Raw genomic sequence first — 19,863 nt, forward strand, 5'->3', positions numbered from 1 at the left:
CCTCTCCATAATTCCTTAACTCACAAACGGCCTGGCAACACTAGGGCAACGGCAAAACTTACTTTAGTTGATAAGAACCTCAGGCTATGAAACCCAAAAACCCTAAAGATTACAGAGGTTTAAAAATAGAAGGGCCTGTTTGATCTAAGAGAATCAATCAACTGGAGAAATTTTTGTACAAATAAAATCCGCGAGAACTTCACCCTTCCCGATCGAGAGAGGAAGTAGATTTTTAGAAAAAGAAAGTCGATTTAAAAACCGATAAAAACTATACACATCCCTGGCGCAATCATTTCAGTTATATCGAATTCCCGACACATTAATCCCATGTGGAAAACCGAGGTTTGAATCATGTTCAAAGATACTTGTTGCAAAGTCGCTATTAAATAAACAAAATACCAGCTAGTTTTGTTCATGGGCGATTTACTTAAGGCTAAACTACCGAATAAAAAAAAACAAATTGCCATAATTTAAAACACATATGTAGGGGTGACGTAAATTGCGCTTGAACAGGGGTATTAGTAACTATGGTAAGTACTTTGCGGAAAAAGAATGGACATCGGTTTTCAATGGGATGCCGATAAAACATTTCAATTTTGATTTGGCAAGTCGATAAATCGCTCAGTTACTGCATTACTCTGGTCTATCCTTTCTCTACTAACTCCGCAATATCATAAGTTTATGAGATGTATTCTATAAGTGCATGGCGTTTTATATTCTTGCTGCAGGGGATATAGTTTGAGAACTATGCGGTTTTGTAGTCCATCTACATAAGCTCTCTTTCAGTTTATCCAGGGATAGATTTAATTTTAGAAGTAGGAATGGAGAACTAAGTAATGTGGGCGCGCGTCAAAGTCCCGGACCCCCTTCCACGGGACGGAGGGGTATGAAAGAAGGGGCGGGTCATAGCGATAGAGGTAAAAAGGAATTACGTATTTTCGCCGTCCCCGTCAACAACATCATCAAAACGTAGTTTAAGTGAGCCAATAAGATAATTTAAACTTTTCGTTACGTGTTGGAGGGAGGGGCTCTATACTGGGCTATGAGTCGGACTGAAGTAAATACTAACCGTTCTCCATTCCTACTAACTAAATCTATCCCTGGTTTATCAAATAAATTTAAGGGGTCATCCGTAAAATACTCCAATCATAACTTGAAAACGATGTCCCTTGAACTTGCAAAATTACGATATAGAAGTTACATTTTCGACTCGAAATCGTATAAATAACATGATCCCCTTTAATTTCTGATGCAGACCATTCAAAAACACCCTGTATATACTGTGTAAAATTGGAATTCCCGAGTTCGTAAGCCTTATAATCTGGTTTCAAAGCACGGTAAAGGGGACTCCTATGATGACCCCATTCCATAGTGTAATAAATAACATTGGGAAAGGTTCGGAGTAGAGTCGAATCGAGCTAGGAAACAAGTTAAAAAGAAAATAACGGAAAAGAAGAATGACCTGAACTCAACGTGACCATCGTTAATGGCCAAGGAAACAAAGTCACCCTTTCCCGCTGGCGTTTGACCATTATAGAGGAGGATTCCACGTTCGCTGAATGTCCGAAATTCCAGTTCGATAGATAATCGAGAGTTGGCGTTCAGTTTCTCCATTTCCAGGAAGGAACGACCGGAAAAGGCCGGCGTTTCCACTGGAGATTCTTCCATTACCGGCGGTGCTACTGTAATAAACAAGTTATACTCGGTTACTTGTATAGACACCACGCGTATATTCAATTGAAAAATAAAATAGGCCTTAGCTAAGCCTATTTTTAAACCCAATAAATGTCAATTTACATTGGAAAGATTCGAGAGTGTGATTGAAAACACTGGATCTTTGGTTTTAACAAAGGACGAGAAATAGCTTTGAAAGTATACACGGCAGCATAGGTTTATAAGATATGTTCCTACTATAAGTATGACACTACCTATACTTCGTAATGTTAGAGACTTACAGCTCGAGCTAGTTCTAGCAGAACGACAAGCGAGAATTGAAGTACTACATCACTCAGTTAGTTAGTTTTTCAGGGCTTCCACCTTCCTATTTAGTCTGTACTAAGCTTGCAGCGCTAAAACCAGGCGTCGCTTTACCTCGAATCTATGACCTACTTCAATCACTTCATGACAAGCTCCAGTTTGTATACCAGTGACAAACTTATGGAACATACCTTATGAACTGATGACGACATGTATACCCAATTGCAAAAGTAAAATAGGCCTCAGCAAAGCCTATTTTTAAGCCTAATAAATGTCAATTTGCATAGGAAAGATTCGAGGGTGTGATACAAAACACTGCATGGGTCTTGGGTGTTAACAGGGACAGGTTTGAAAGTATATGCGTGATTCTATAGTTGGCCAAAACAATTTGGTTTAATTTGTAAGTGAGAAGAGAGGATAACTTCCGAAGATAACTTGAAAGGAAAAAGGAAATGAGCTTACCTATTTTTTCAATTGGAGTGATAAGGGTAGGGACGGTACTAAGGAACAGATTCTCCGGTAATTTGTTCTCCATTTCGTCCGGAAGTTCTCGAGTAGATTTTCCAACTTCCGCTACGACGGATGAAGCTTCACCCGAGGACGTTTTCTGAATGGTGGAACGCCTTACTGGTCCCACGGTCGGTGGAGGTGGATTCTGAGCTTGAGCTACGTTAAAACCTTCCAGGGAAAGAAGAAAAATAATAAATATTAAGCGAATTGCTATATTTCAATATACCTGAAAAGGCTACTTAAAAGAGTCAACCGCAGCATTATTTTGTTACGTGTTGCATTTATGGTTCGAATACAAAATACCCAGCCCAATAAAACCCAGAAAAACCCATTGAAACCCGAATAAAACCCATTGAAACCCGAATAAAACCCATTGAAACCCGAATAAAACCCATTGAAACCCGAATAAAACCCATTGAAACCCGAATAAAACCCATTAAAACCCGAATAAAACCCATTAAAACCCGAATAAAACCCATTAAAACCCGAATAAAACCCATTAAAACCCGAATAAAACCCATTAAAACCCGAATAAAACCCATTAAAACCCGAATAAAACCCATTAAAACCCGAATAAAACCCATTAAAACCCGAATAAAACCCGAATAAAACCCGAATAAAACCCATATAAACCCACTAATGAGCTGGATTTTTTCAAACCCTAGTTTCTCTAATTAAATTTAAATTTTTTCCTTAACGATAAAGTTTAGTAGAAAATTGTTACACTAGAATGAATTTAGACAGCTAGGTGACTGGTGTCAGAACCTGTTAATGCACCTGGGACAGTGTTGTTACGTACCTTTCTGACAAGCGCCCTGCGCCCATACTGTAATGGTTTTCTGGTATCTACAACTGAACAGTTGCAACTGACACTCGGACCCGTAGGTTGTCCCGTCCGACCCGCAGACGGTTTGTTGATTGTGGTTCTCACCGTTTTGACATACGTTATCGCAAATGCACTGAGCCCTCTCGTCTTTCTCGCGACACACGGAACCGTAACGACAAGTTAAATGCGCGCAAGTACCAGGTACCGTTCGAGCGATGGACTCTAAATACGAGAAATAGTTTAAAGGGATTCTCAAATTAGTTCAATCCTGAGCTTCCATGAAATAAAGGGGAGAGATATTTAGTCCCTCGAGGGAAATAAAGAGCCTGACTTCAAAGGTACGATAAACAGCTCGCTTAATTACCATCAGTACAACCTCCCGCTATCAGTTCCATCCCTTGGGGACAAATATCGCATTTCATGCCCTGGATACCGTGCCGACAGACGCATCGTCCCGTCATTTGTTCACAGTCGTCTCGAACCGATCCGTGCTCATTGCAAGTACAAGCTATATTAACGAGAGGCACAAGGGTATAAACATTTTCGCTTCCGGACGTTCGAGATTTTGAATGCATTGTCAGATTTTAGGCCTAATCTTATGATAAATAGATAATTCCTATAAATACATGCAGAGAAACCAAGACACAGGCGGGAGGCCGACCACCATCTTTGGTTGATTCCCTCGAGCCAATAGGCACTCCCAGACAGAGTTAGAGGTCACAACACGCGCTGCCTCTAGCGGGAAATAACCCAAGAAGGTGACCTCCCTCGTCCCTATGGTGTTTGTGCTTTTCTTCTGGAATTAATGTAGTAATCTATTTGGATAACTTACGTATGCATCCGATATTGCCTTCGGATATCTTATGAAGGCCCCAAAATCCGGCTTCGCATCGATCGCATCGAAGACCACCCACCCCTGGTTTACAAGGACACTGAAGGGTCACGGGGTCACACGTTTGACCATAAGAACCAAGACGATTGCATTGACAAACACCTGTTGATAAAATATTAAAAAAAACTTGAAGGAAAACACGAACTTCGGGCGTATAGTGCGTCAAAAAAGGTTTGCTAAAACTTCTTAATATTCGAGGCTTTCATTAAATGCAAATTAATTACATGGTACTTTGTTGTTGATTTAGTTGAAATAAAAAAAGCGGGAAAACAACTTACTGGGACATCCAGCGTGTTTGGGTCCTTGCGCGGCTGTTTTGCCATCAGGACAGCATCCGTGTACCGTGTCCATGCAACTTTTAATTAAAGCCACTGCCAAGGGCGATGAAAAAAAAGGTTGTTTCATAAAGAAAGAAATTAAAAATAAAATTCGTTAGTGGAATAAAAAATTTAAAAAAAAAAATCTCTTTTCATTGTTTGAAAGAGTTTCCAGAATAAAACAGAATGAATAGGGTACTAGAGGAATGGTACTAAAAGAAAAGAAAAAAGACCATGGTCATAAAAATGAAATACCTTCGCGACAGCATTTAGCGAAAGAGTTAGTTTTATGGCAGTAACTATTAGGAGGGCAACTTTTAGTCCCTTGAGTGCAGTCGTAGTCCTGACCCGTAACGGGGTCAACCAAGGGAACTTCACCGTCGCAAGGTGTCGAAGGAATTCGGGCGTCTGCACTCCCCACAAAGAAAGAGAGGCAAGGAAAGAAGACATTGTGAGGAAACCACCCAAGAATGAACGTACATAAAAAAGAAACCAAAAGAAAACGAGTAAGGGAATTGGACAATTTTTGGGAAGTACTTAAGCCTAATTAAAAGTCACGAATACATTTAATATCATCATTCACTTATTTAAAAAGACACGCATAAAGATACTTTTCTTCTATAAATTTATCTAATAGCGAATTCCATTGAGCTGATCTGTATTTTAATAGAGATCGGTTCCGATCGGAACTCGAGCAGAGTAAGTGACCAGTGGAAGACGTGAATCAGACAGAGAGTGAGAGGTGATCTCGATTTATAATGGAACACGCAAACCTTTGCAGAACACTCCGAGACCGCTCAGAGGAGTCCAATGGAATTTGCTATAGTATACGATCTTCATAAAGGTGATTGATACACTCAGAGAAAAATTTGATATGTAATCTCGATTTTACCCTCACTTGAGGTGAAATTGATAATAAAAAACTATTTTTAGAGTGCACTTTAACCTATGTTAATCATACTAATGCGCTAATTTGTCTGGTCACGAAAACCCGTAAACTTCAAACAGACTGTCCCTTAGTAGGTACACTCGTAATTGCGTTGGTGGAATGAAAGAAAAGAGCTTTATATATAAAGTCGGCGAACCTTTGCATTTGTTGAGCGCCCAGGTTTTGATTTGTTTCTGCTGTCTACAAGATTCCTCCCTAAGTCGGCATTCGTTGTCGTAAAGTTTTTCGTTGGAACCGCAGACGGGTTCCTTGATGGTCGGACACTGGAAGTGACAGACGCAAGTCGTTAATCCTTCCGTGTCGTAGTCGCAAACTCCTCCGAACAAGCACGACTTGTCGTCGCATTTCTCAGTCCCTGATCCAGACTCTATTATCGCGGAGGAAACACGCGCGACCAAACCAAGAGAGAAAGCCAAACAGAAAAAAAAAGTAAAAAAGGAATGTATAAAGAAAAAGCATTAGAAACGAGAACGAGATAGCTCGAAGCGGTGTAAGTCTGAGTCTCTAGATAGCCTAGGTCTCTCCGTATGTTTAGGAGGTTTATCCTTTCTCAGAGAAGTAGTGTAGGATAAGGGATGCGGGAACCTAGGAAAAGAATAAAAGAGAGATAAAAGAAAGCTACTTGCCAATTCCAGATCCTCCCGCGTCTTCACACTCTCCGTAAAAGAGGGCGTTAAGTTCTTGGCTTTGTTGGCAAGAAGTCTTCTTCATTTCACATTCGTTGCTATACGTAGTACCTGCATTTAATTTTAAAAAGAAAGTTTCCAGAAGATACAATTAGTGGTATCAGTTAATATTAATCATTGCACCCCCATATCCCGTGTTCATATCTACGAGGGTTTTGTGGGCGGGGCTTGAGAACGTACTATCGCGTAACGTCTCATAATTGTGACGTTTTTTCTAACACTAATTTCTTTGGTTGCAAGCAGCACGAGGTCCTAGGCGCGCGTAGTGAGATAGATTATAAATTCGCGAGGTAAAATTCGTCTTACAGAATGATTAGTCTAGCTAGTTCTTCCCACAAAATCCGCCTAGATACGTTGAGAAAATGGCTAGTACACAAGGATTCCTAGTAGCTGTATGCATTCCCTCAAATTCCTAAACTTTATAGTGGAACAAGAAAGGAAGTAATTGAAATGACGTACCATCATTAGCACAAACTGGTTCGAACGTTTCCGGGCAATCAGAGGGACAAACGCAATCGCCATCCTCGCATCTGGCACCGTATTTACAATGAACTTTTTCACACACATCTAAAGTAGGTTCAAGATAATTAGCAACAATTAATTAAGTTCCAGTTCGATGGTTTTCCCTAAAAGAACATTCCACAAAGGTGATAACTAACCACATGGTCCTCTGCTGGCCACCGTAATAGAAACCTTATTTTCGCAAGAAGCAACCCTTAGATGACACTCGCTCGGGTACGTATTTCCGTCACTTCCGCAAAGAGGTTGTTCCAACTAAAAACAAAGTAATTTCAAACAGGCCCTTAAAATAAAACCATAGCAGCTCTCATTTATAAATATACGTAACCCTCGGAACAGGCTTCAGGAAGTTTGGTCTGGGTGAACATATTGTTATAAAGGTCAATTTCGGGGCAGCAACAAAACATAGAAAGGTCAAGAGGAGTTCAACCATTCACTAATTACTCATTTTTGACCCTGTACCCAAAATGTTTGCCATAAGTTTATAAGATATGTTCCAACCATAAGTATGACACTACCTATACTTCGTAATGCTACTGAGAGACTTACAGCTCGAGCTAGTTCTAGCAGAACGACAAGCGAGAATTTAAGTACTACACTCGGTTAGTTTTGCAGGACTTCCATCTTCCCATTTAGTCTACATTACTAAGCCTTTGACAGCGCCTCACCAGGCGTCGCTTTACCAGAATCTATGACCTACCTCATTCACTTCATGACAAGCTCCAGTTTGTACCCAGTGACAAACTTACCTTATAAACTTATGCGGTTCTAGCAATACCCCTTCCTTTTTATTACGAACAAGGTCAAAACCAAAATACCGATATTTTCAAAAACTGTTAGGGACAAAAAGGGGACACCTAATAGTAGTCGAGTGGAAGGGGGGAACCAAAAAATGGGGAAACAAGTCAAACAACTCAAGCGAGGATGAAGAAGGTTGGAAGTTGTATATAGGGAAAGGGGGTTTTACGGGAAACCGATTTGTCAGCTCAGTTCACTGGCGCGAAAGTTATGTGAAAAATTAGTTCGCTTCGAGTGTCTTAGTAAGCAATGTTCCAGCCACGCTCTATAAGTTCATCCCAAACTGATTGAACAATGACTGAGGCGAATTAGGGTTTTCCCGTCGTTTTAATTAACACTATTTTGCAGGTTTCTGAAGAATTTAGAGCGTGAAATGAGTCCCAAAGCTTTTTGTTTTATCAAATTTAAGAGTTGGGTTTGTTAGGAACGAAATGCAAACTCGAGAGCTAATTTTAACATCTGAATTATAAAGGCATTTCTTCGTAGTACTTTCCAAACGAGATGAACTACTCATTTATTTATATAACCACTCGTATTTTCAATTTCATTATACCGTTATCCCAAGGGACCCTTGTCCCTAAACACGAGATCGTTTGATCGTCTCTCTAAGCTAAACAATTAAAATAGAACCTCTGTGTTTGTTATCTAATTTATATTACCCATTTAAAGGTACGGTGAATGAATTTCAACCTAAGTTGTGATGCTTAAGAAGTTAAAAACCATACTTCATCTTTGATAGAACTTTCAGTAACATCGGTTTTGAGGAATTTACAATTTAATTTGTTGAGGTTACAGTTCACACTCCTTTTTTGAAAGAATATTCAGTTCGGTTCTAATATTTTTAGAGTGTTTTATGAGAATCTACGACGTTTCTTGCACCTACGTCACTGCATGCAGCACGACTAGATCTCAGGAACCAGTCGCACACTTACGTAACTTATCTTATAAACTTAAGCTGTAAGAGAAAACAATTCCTAACTTGAGGGAGTTTGGGATCGGTGGAAAAATAATAGGGCAGTACGTAGAAAAGCCTCTATTCAAATGAAAAATGGTATGTCTTGAAGCAGAGAAAGCTAACTTATCTAAAATCTCTTAAAGGGTGGGTGAAAAGGAAAATAACGTAATTATTCTGCCTAATTATAAGACCTATCTGCGTAGTGAAACACCTTTGAAATACCTTTGAAATATATTTCCTGGATATTTCTCTGTGAATTTGTCTTTTACAATTAGTAGAAGAATCGATAAAAAAAATCACTTTGTTTTCCTTTTCACTCTCCCTTTAAAACAAAGCTCCAAGCACTATAGGGGATAATTTTTATTCCAAGAGTAACTGCTTTTGCGAATTGTTCGTTGGGAAAGGAAATGATAACCATATATGGAGAAAAAGGGGCGCGATAAAACTCGATTTTAGAAAAGCTTCAGTAAACTAGATTTTTCCCAGACTATAATATATACTTTCCCATGGGGAAACTCTCGCCAGTTTCTAATCAGTTCTAAACTGTAACCCCCTTCATCCTATGGGAAAAGAATTAACTTATTTTAGCTACTATTTTGTCGTTATACCAGACCGGAACCAAAGGTTCATAGATAAAAACGAAAAGTGTACTTCTTTCACAATTCTCAGCTTGGTTTGTAGACGCCACGAGAAGCAAAGGCCCTCTTCTAAAACCCTCTACACGAACCACCCACCCATCCAATCAGAAACGAGCTTCATTTTGAGGTCAAAGGTTTATACAAAAAAGTAGTAAAATATGGTGGGTTCAAAACGTTAATTCTTGGTACTAGAGCTATAACATCGGGCACCATATTGAGCCTATAGTAACACGGCTGTAAGTTATAAACCCCTCCTACTAAAACGTCAGACCTTTGCTTACCCAATCATCTTTACTCCCCCACTACCCTTCAACTTCATAATATCCTTCACCGCCATGTAGATGTAAATGGGAGGAGCATTCTGTAGCCCCGCCCATTTTTCTGTTTCCCTATTCATGCATGCTTCCTGTCCCTACGGTCGTGAGGGTAATTATACGCAGAGGGGGTCGACACTATTTTCAGAGGAAAAAGGGGCTTGTCTCATACTACACGGAGCGAGCCAGCTTCAATGAAGTATACTTTTTGCTTTAATCTATGTACTTTTTGGTGGTATCTACTAACGTATTTGCTCAATTTATTTTATAAAGAAAGAATTCCGCTCGTGAGCAGGTGGTATTTCAATCAGATAATTTTTGGGGTACAAGGTAGAGCTTTGGTTTAATGTGTAAAATAACGATTACGAATTTAGGTATTCAGAATTTTGAGAGAGCAGCAACAGTTAAGCCTAGTATTGGATTCCCCCAAGAGAGTTAGTTATTCGAGATTTACAATCGTCAATTATTATACGATTCTATAGGAGAAGCTTAGAACGTTAATGGAGAAGATACGTCGTTGCAAAGGACGAGTGGATGGCACCATAAGTTCATAAGATATGTTCCTCCATAAGTCTGACACTGGGTACAAACTGGAGCTTGTCATAAAGAGACGCATGGTTTTGGCGCAGTCAAATGCTTAGTAAAGCAGACTAAATAGGACCTAGATGGAAGTCCTGCAAAACTAATAACCGAGTGTAGTACTTCAATTCTCGCTTGTCGTTCTGCTAGAACTAGCTCGAGCTGTAAGTCTCTCAGTAGCATTACGAATTATAGTTAGTGTCATATATACTTATGGGGAACATATCACTTATAACCTTATGATGTCACTTAATAGTCTTCAACGATTTGGAAAGGGAAGAGCTTGTTTGAGATTTAACACTATATAGTGAGATTAGATGGATGGAATTTGAACCATTGAACTCACCTTAACGCAAGATTTGGGGCAAGCGCATTTGACTTCGCCAGCACTGTTCCTCTCGCAAATTGAATAGAACTCGCATTTCTTGTTCTCGCACCCATCTGGAAGAAAATAAACTATTTTAGATTCGAAATTATTCATTTATAGTTTATTTCTTAGATAAGGGGGCTTAATGATTCCAATTAGATGTATTTATAAATAATGCCGTAAATATGTACGGATTCAGTTGAAATTTTGTACACTCTTTCGTTATACCCTTGAGCAAAGTTGTGTAAATTTTGGTTTTAATGAGTAGAAACCTCGTAAAATAGTAAATAGCTGAAAAGTAACCCCAACCATTTCGAACCGTCGCAAATTTCATAGGTCTTTTGTATTTATGAGCGGCAAAATGTGCGCATGTTTTTGTTATTATCAAGTTTTATGAAGTAAATAAATTAAAATATTCTCCTTTTCCAAAATTTTACTAAATTGGGTATATCTTTACCCCTGAATATTGGTAACTTTTCCAAAGTTATTGTTAATTAGCTTGATTATTGCAACCTTTTCCAACACATGGCTAAATTTTAGTTTATTTCTACCCAAAAAAGAGACGCACTTTTAGCCTTTCGTTTGTATTTGGTTGAAATAGGCCTAGGCTACCAAGAAGCGATCTCTAGTTTATTAGGGAGAAGGTATAAATTCGCCACATTTCCAGCTTTATCTCCAGTCCAAACGTAGGTCCGGAATTAATCCCCGCCTTCCGTATTTTCCGACTGAGGAGAGGCGAAATAGCCCGGCCTCCTGTTACGTCCCCCCTTATATTTTGAAAGGGGAGCTGGGACTATGGCGCGCGAATACTTAGGCGATTCTCCCCCATTTCACCCCAAAACAGTTTCCCCAATTCCCATTTCTCCCAAACTCATTTCTCCCAAAATATTTTTCCCCCAAAACAGAAACATTGGCTATTAATTTCCCTTAAAATATCCTCTCGAACCGTGCATTCCACTGCTTTAATAAACTCGGCGCGTATTTCACTGTATATCTAAAGTAACGCAATAAAAGCAAACTGAATGATTACAACACAACCCAACCTAACCCAACCAAAACCAACCTAACCTAACCCAACCTAACCCAACCCAACCTAACCTTACCCAACCCAACCTAACCTAACCTGACCCAACCTAACCTAAAATAACCTGATCTAACCTAGCCTAACCCAACCCAACTCGAGCTGACCCAACCCAACCCAACTTAACCTAACCCGACCAAACCCAACCTAACCCGACCAAACCCAACCTAACCCGACCAAACCCAACCCAACCCAACCTAACCCACCCTAACCCAACCCAACAAGGCTAATTTTTTCCAGGGATTTTTAATTTATATAGGCTAAAATTAGATCTCAACTTCCGGGCTTGGGCGAAACGGGAAAAAAATCTTTTGGGCGAAATATTCCTTTTGGGGATTATGGGATTGGGGAAAATGGGAACATACCACTTAGGCATCTTATACCTTCTCCCTAATAAACTAGATATCGCTTTTTGCTACCTTGAGATGCTTTAACCTCGCTTTGAATTACGCAGTTTTTCTGGGAAAACGAGACGAAAGATGAAAAACCTCGATCTAACCCAAATCGCAAATAAAAAGCAAATTCAATTATGGTGCAAATAAATTATTATAGAATAAAGAGTGAATAATCAATTTTCTTTCATGGGCTGAAACGACAAAAGAAGCGATCTGGGAAAGCGGGAAAAAACGAGGACCCCGTGATCCCTGTGGTCTCCTTTCCTTTTTAAAACTTAATTTAAAGCACCTTGAGCGGAAAACACGGTAAATTGATTCCTTTCAAAAGACCATTTCAATAAGGATTCACCAGAACCACACCACCAACCAATCTCCTTTTATTAATTTTTCTTCCCATAAATCGGTTCTTTCTCTTTTTTTATGGCCCCGAGGCCCCAAACTCTAAGTTGAAGTTCACTTCATCTTAATTCCATATATTGGAAGGAAAATACGTTCTATAACAAGAATAAAATAATTAATTTTCAAAGAATATCGCGGTTGCTTTTCATGTGATAGAATTTAAAGGGAAGAAGTCTCGAGGATATGTTCTAAATATTCAAAGGAAGAGGACAGGTAACATAACATTATAACAAGAAGTGATATCTAGTTTATTAGGGAGAAGGTTTAAGATGCATTAGTATTCGCGCGCCTTAGTCCCAGTCCCCCTTCTCAAAATACAAGGGGGGACGTAAAAGGAGGCACCGGGCTATTTAGCATCTCCTCTGTCGGAAAATACGTAATTTTCGTCATTGGCGTCGCGCTGACGTGAGTTTTCAAGAACCAATGAGATGCTGGTTGTGCTTTAGAGGCGGCGGGGATTAACTCCGGACCTACGTTTGGAGCTGGAAATGAGGCGAATTTATACCCTTTCTCTAATAAACTAGATATCACTTCTTGGTACAATGTTATGTTACCTACGCTTTTCCTTTAACACAATATTTGATCAAAATTTCTCTAATCTGATTTTACCATTAAAACAAAATATAAGGTAAAAATTATCAACAAAACTTTTGATAAGCTTTTAATTTGACGCACATTAAACTATTACTTAGAATGTTTCCATCTATTCTGTTAGTTCTTCATTACTTAATTACCTTTTCTGATTTGGTTATTTGCCTTACGATGACATAAATTATTAATTTAAATTTCTCTTTATTATTATTGATTAATAATTCAACGCTCCATTATTTTAATTAGCAGATTCTTTTGACTGCCGTTCAAGGTACTAGATTTACTTTGTTTCTGCGATTCTGCAGATTTTGTTATTTGCTTTCTACGATAATCAATTAAAAAAACTAATGACAATAAAGCGCTAACGAATTCGTGGTCGCTAAGAAATGATAATAGTTTTAATCATCTTTAAAATGACTTTCGATTCCTAATACATTATTTATGGACCGAAGTTTTTGGCTTAAGGAAGTAAACCTAGGCCTAGAAGATATTTGAAAAAAGAAAAAAAAAATCTCTGAATCCCCGACTTCATTTATTAGTCAAATCAAATGATAATATATTCTTGACTGGAAAATATCTTCTTTCTCCAGAATATTTTACTCGTAAGGAGAAATTTGAAGAACGTTCTTTCGTCTTCGCAACTAAAACTTCTTCCGAGGGGTTGGTAACTTGCTCTATAACTCATTACACGTATACAGGGTGTTCCAAAAAGGGACTGTAATTATTGGACCGAAGTACATACAGTGGAATGCATGGTTCTATATGGGAAATCAATATTATGTAACTTTTACGACCGATTTTTCCCCAAATGGAACACCTTAAACAAGTTATGATTAGAGTCTTTAACGGATGACCCCTTAATTAAATTTAATTTTAAGGGGTCATCCCTAAAACACAATACAATGATAACTTGTTTACCCTTACCTCAAAACCTGTCATAAAAGTCATCCCATTGTGTACTTCTTCGGTCCTATGATTACCCTTCCTTTTCATAACACCCTGTATATCTTATCATTTTAAGAGGAATTCGCAATAGGCAAGTATCCCTTACCAGAATATTCTTTCTAAAAGAAATTTTTCGCGAGAGTGAGAGAGAGAGCGGGAGCGGGAGAGAGAGAGAGCGGGAGCGGGAGAGAGAGAGCGGGAGCGGGAGAGAGAGAGAGAGAAAATTTATTAATAAAGATTTATCCTTACTGCATAGACCCGGTAGGTGAACTTTGATCTCTTTCTTCTTTTCGCAAGCTTCCTTTCTCATTTTGCAATCGTTGGTATAGGAAATTCCATCCGTTCCACAGACAGGTTGAAATTCCTCGGAGCAAGTGGGGCATTCGCAAATCGGCTTGCCTTGTCGTAATATACAAATGGCGCCAAAATGGCAAGTATGTCCGTGGCAAGGACCTTGTTCCCCTGAAAATATATTTATAATAATATGTATATAAATTTATTCGCTAATCACGTGGTGCTACGTATAATCCATTTATTTCCACTATGTTTAGAAGAAACGTTGGTTGTTAGAAAACCATAGCCATTTCATCAAAAGTAATAAGTTTAATTTGGAATTTCTATATTATTTTGCATTTGAAATTAAATTTTCCAATTCTATTTGCAAATTTTTCTTTAACCCAAAATTTCAAGACTTATTATAATTATAAATTCAATTTAAATGTATCTATAGCAAAAGCAGGTCTAAAATTCATTTATTATTTATATTAATATTAATATATTTTATTTAGTAATGGCACCCCCTGCCTTTGACTTTAATACGCTCTATGGGTAGTTAAGACGGAGTGCCACTACACTATATTGTCTACGACCTACATTTGAAATTTTGAAGGCAGATTCAATTTAAATATATAAAACTTCGCCGCAATTGAAACTAGGCCTAATTTGAATATAAGTTTTCAATAATTCAAGGTATATTAAATCTCTCATATAGTAAATAAAAAAAGAGAGCTATATATTTAAATAATAACAAAATATACAATGTTTCAGAATTCTAAATAAAACAGAATACAATTAAAGATAAACTCTTTCCCTTAAACTTAGCTTAATATACAGTATGTACTCCTAAATTTGATACAGGTTGAGTTCATCCCACTTAACCTTCCACACAAAATTGAGCCATTTTTATACATAAAGTACAGCTTTATATCCATTGAATACTCCGATTGAAACTATATACCCTAAAATAAGTTACATTTTTAAACACACAATACATATATGCACGAATACCAAGTAATAAAAATCTAATAAATTATAACGAAAGCAGATTAAGTGTCTCCGTTTCAAGAGCAGTTTTCTACGACCATAATTCAACCCCGCAAAGGCTTAACGTTTCGCTCAAAAACGTATACATGAGCTTTCTGTATTAAGCAAACTCAACTTGAACAATCTCGAGTGAAACAACAAGACTTCTAACAGGCTAAGCACGTTTTACATATAATTCCAAAAAAAAACGTAAAAAATAACCAAGAGATATCTTAGAGAAATACGAGAGGAGTAGAAAATGCCCTATTAAGAAGGATGAAGAAAAGAAAAGGGTATCCCATTTTACCTTCTTATACTAAGTCAGTTATACTACTCTGGGCAGTGAAGTATTAAAAATAAGGCAAGTGTATTCCAACGAAAAATGGGCTTCTTATCTTAAAGCATACGAGCGGCGCCCCGAAGACAACGCACTATAAAAAGAAGTGACTTAAACCTTCCAAGAATATAGGCATAGTACAAGTGCTGAATGGCACCATAAGTTTATAAGAGTACACTGCCTATACTTCGTAATGCTAGAGACTTCAGCTCGAGCTAGTTCTAGCAGAACGACAAGCGAGAATTGCACTCGGTGGTTAATTAGTTTTGCAAGACTTCCATCTTCCTATTTAGTCTGCATTACTAAGCCTTTGACAGCGCCTCACCAGGCCTCCCTCGCTTTACCTGAATCTATGACCTACTTTAATCACTTCATGACAAACTCCAGTTTGTAACCAGTGACAAACTTATTACGGAACATATCTTATGAACTTATGATGGTACTTTATAAACATATCCAAATTATTGGTCAGAGATATCACTACTCCGTCAAAGAGTTCAAAACTATTAGGAGAACGAAATAAATTCATAATGCAAGGACTAGTAAGAATTGACGATACATTGTAAGTAGTATTAGGCGTCGGCTGAAAACTATACCCAAGTCACGAAGTTAAAAATAGTAAGAAAATGAGAAATAAGACACAGCGAAGAAAAGAAATGTACATTTTCTTACTCCTGAATACGGATCACGATTCTTTTTCGACTTTATCTCATTTTTGGTTCAATATCTTTCTTTTATTTTTCCATGATCAAATTAGACATGATACTAAAAGCAAAGGCTTACGAGGGATTGTGGTTCATTTTGAGCCGTATTAAGTTATAGATATCAGTGAAATAAAATTCGTTGCTTTAGGAGTTTTCAGCACGCGCCAATACAAACGCAACTGTATTATCTAAACCCCATCGCACACTGGCATACCAATGTGTCGAAACTAGATACGGCAGAACTAAACTTATAGTTTCAGTATTACCGAAAGTTTACTGTGAGCGACGAACTTTGAAAGCCACCAGGAATGCATAAAACTACTAGGAATTATTGTGCCCTTGTTATTTCTAGGCTGAAGGTTTTGTGGGTAAACCGGGCTTGAGAACTTACTATCCGTCACGCCTCATAATTCTGATTTCGTCTTTCAAACTCTGTCGTTTCATTGGTTGGTAGCAACGCGAGGTCAGACGCGCGCAAGGTTCAACATGCAACGAGATAGATCATTAATCACGAGGTAAAATTCGTCATACATAATGATTAGTCTAGCAAACTCTTCCTACAAAATCCGACTAGTTAGACACGTTGAGTGAAAATGGATGTAATGCTAACAATTATTCCTAGCAGCTGTATGCATTCCTGATGCCACTATGCACGTAGGCTTTTCAGGAACAACTGAACAGAAAACTGCGTTTGAAATTGAGAGGGCGCTGAGGCAAGGAACAATATAAAGACAAGAAGATGAAGAGAGAAGAAGAAGCGGTTGAAAAAGTCGGATAAGACGAAACAAAGCCGACTACAAGAAAGATAATAAAGAGGAACAAGATATCCGGGGTCTTGGGAAACGTATCTCTCTATCTTTTCGGTATAGACCATTCCATAATAACGTGCAGAGAAGTGTTCCAACAAAGACGGGAGTCCATTCAGCCCTCATATAGGTAATTTCCCTGACGCCAACAGCTAGAGGCAACGCCAGAAGGAGCCACCAACTCGCATTGCACCTCTAGCGGTGGGTGCTTCTTGACGCCATCTGGGAAATAACCCAAGAAGGTCTGTGACCTCCCCGCCCTTGTAGTGTTTGCTTAGAACTCTTCTGGATGGAATTAATGGAACGGTCTATACTGATGTACCCTGTACTGTTTTCAAATTCAAGACGAGGCCTTATTCTCGTATATCTATCTATCTCCTTACTAAAGAAAAATACAGTATACCGAAATGCGTACAGTATAAAGTGTCAGGGTTTCGTGACAGGATGAATAATGCGACTTTAAAAATATATACATTTTCCTCTTCGTTGACATTTTCACACACACACCCGGCTAGCCTAACCCTTCCTAGCTGGCATCCCTCCGATACACCCGTATCGCATCTTTCTTTCTCAACTCCGCTTTCCTGACATACGGCACATTTCCATTTAAATTTACAAAGTTATGAAAAGACAGATGGTTGTCGTGCTTCCATGGTTATACCCTACGTTGATGCCTGCTGCCTCTTGGGCTAGCTGTTGGACAACAAAAAATTACATATCACGCCGCAACGAGTTTGGTCATAATTTAAATAAGATGGGTCCGTAAATACATTAAGTATTTAAATATATTTTAATTAATTTTCATTAACGCGGTTGATATTAAAGATGGTAACTTACTGTGTCATAATTATCATGCTTAGCTTCACTATAGGCCAAAAAACCATGCAGCTTTGATGGAGTATTAGGATATGTACCTACCATAAGTTTGTCACTGGTTACAAACTGGAGCTTGTCATGAAATGAGTGAGGTAGGTCATAGATTCGAGGTAAAGCTACGTACGCCTGGTTTTGGTGCTGTCAAAGGCTTAGTACAGACTAAATAGGAAGATGGACTGAAAAACCGAATTCTCGCTTGACGTTCTCGAACTAGCTCTCAGTAAGTCTCTATCATTACGAAGTATATGTAGTGTAATACTTAATAGAACATATCTATAAACTTATGGTATTACCAACACATTTTCAAAAGTCGATACTAATTAAAACCACCATTAATAACTATTATCGGCCATTTATCCAAAAATAGGTCCACGAAAATGAAGATGAACGAAAATATAAACCTATTATCAAACGATTATCATTCAATCAAGTTCGTTAGATCTACCTCTGAAATATTGAATATCTAATTGAATCTAAGACCCTATCAAACAATTAAAATCGGAATCTATCGATTTCAATACTCGATTCAACAAATCTATAGAATGTAAATCTTCTATTCCGTTACATACAGTCAGTAGAAGTGTTCCAAACGTTTTGAAGGGCAGTTACCCATACGCGTCAGCTGGCATAAAGGGGCATCTATTTGAGTTCTCCACGGTGATTTTCCGCCTTCGTAACCCCCATAATAATTTCCCTTTGTTGCCCCAAACAAATCCATTATAGGCCCTAGTAATTAACCAATTTCACTCATGGTACACTAGCCGGAAACGTCTATATTTAAGGCATCTTTACAAGGAACCAAAACAAACCTCAAAATCGCGGACTCCTGAGAGGGAGCTCTCAAAGGGGAGAGGTGAATTTTCCTCTAAGTAGTTATTATATTATTAAAAGGCAAAAGGGTTTTGGTTTAAGGTCGGTGATGGGCTCAAACAATAACATATTCACAAGTCAATGGAGAATATATTAATGGACCGAGGAGGGGCCGGCCTTTGGTCAAAAGAGGCATGAGCCGACTAGAAATTTCAATATCTTAAAAGGATGACGGATTAGTGCGGCGTTCCCTAGTGCGGAATTAAAGGGCGATGACGCGAGGCTAAAACATTACTTCCTCTCTTTTACTTCCTGACCACCCATTCTTCAAAATATAACCAACGAAATTTTAAGTGATATCGAAACGCAAAATTGCATTCCCAAAACTTTATATTTTCAATTAAATTCTGCTGAAAATCAATCGGTTACTTCTCATAAACCTTCCATTTCTCAGAGTATTTAGGCGGATTTTCTGCAGGGAAGAGCTAGAATAATCATTATTTATGACGAATTTTACCTCGAAAATAATTTATCTCGCTGCTAGTTGCACCTAGCGAGTGCCTAGGAACTCGTGTTGCTACCAATCAATGAAATCACATCGTCAGAATTATGAAGAGTGACGCCCACAAAATCCAAATAGAAACTAACATGGGAGATACGAGAGCGCAATTATTCTTAGTAGCTGTATGCATTCCTGCTATAACTAATAACTTCTGCTCTCAATTTATGCCTAAACTTCAACGTTTTGATTCATTTTAAACCCTAAAAAACCAAAAAATAAAGATTTTTCATCTCCAACGATTGAGCTGCAAGTCTATAGTTGCGAATTAAAAATCCGTTGACCCCAGCTTGTATGAACAACTGTTAGACTTAATGTCACGTGATTAATGGAATATAGAAACTGATTCGACATTTCGACCTCCCTTGAAATATAACCTAAACTCCTCTACTTCCGCGCTATCTACCTTTTCCGGAAGGACATCATGCACGAGCTATCCTTAACGAATCTTCTTGGGAAAATAAGCCAAGAGAGAGAAGGAAGATACAAGATGAAGTAGGGTGCTTCTATACAAGCGTATTTTAATAGCGTTACGGAGGACAGGACCGCGCCCCACATGTAAATCATTTCTCCCTTTGGACTGAAGACTTAAGTCTCATAAATCGCGGAAGAGAGAGAGAGAGAGAGGATACCAGCCTCTTCCTTAGCCTGCCTGCCTTCCATTGGTTTTAAACTTTAAGAAGGTAACGTGGGAGATAGAATTCCCATCCTCATCCCGGGTTCTGCAGTCG

General features: G+C 38.4%; 1 protein-coding gene across 6 annotated transcripts in view; it reads right to left on the reverse strand.

Moving 5' to 3' along the window:
* LOC149691713 (agrin-like) overlaps positions 1-19,863 on the reverse strand; it is a 390,035-nt gene that overhangs the window by 8,756 nt on the left and 361,416 nt on the right. For 5 of the 6 annotated variants that reach the window (XM_089869112.1, XM_089869111.1, XM_089869109.1 and 2 more), the window contains 13 exons: positions 13,988-14,200; positions 10,307-10,401; positions 6,817-6,931; positions 6,617-6,724; positions 6,098-6,208; positions 5,608-5,838; positions 4,778-4,930; positions 4,484-4,576; positions 4,146-4,307; positions 3,678-3,821; positions 3,287-3,535; positions 2,440-2,655; positions 1,463-1,682 (listed from right to left, as the gene is read on the reverse strand). In XM_089869112.1, coding sequence (XP_089725238.1) covers positions 1,463-1,682; positions 2,440-2,655; positions 3,287-3,535; positions 3,678-3,821; positions 4,146-4,307; positions 4,484-4,576; positions 4,778-4,930; positions 5,608-5,838; positions 6,098-6,208; positions 6,617-6,724; positions 6,817-6,931; positions 10,307-10,401; positions 13,988-14,200 — 2,110 coding nt within the window. The remainder of the gene's footprint in view (positions 1-1,462; positions 1,683-2,439; positions 2,656-3,286; positions 3,536-3,677; positions 3,822-4,145; positions 4,308-4,483; positions 4,577-4,777; positions 4,931-5,607; positions 5,839-6,097; positions 6,209-6,616; positions 6,725-6,816; positions 6,932-10,306; positions 10,402-13,987; positions 14,201-19,863) is intronic. The other variant, XM_089869110.1, reaches the window with a different exon arrangement.

Source organism: Phalangium opilio, unplaced genomic scaffold, assembly GCF_054372755.1.
Source record: "Phalangium opilio isolate 3A_F unplaced genomic scaffold, DU_Popi_V2 ptg000025l_1, whole genome shotgun sequence".
Classification (NCBI taxonomy): domain Eukaryota; kingdom Metazoa; phylum Arthropoda; class Arachnida; order Opiliones; family Phalangiidae; genus Phalangium; species Phalangium opilio.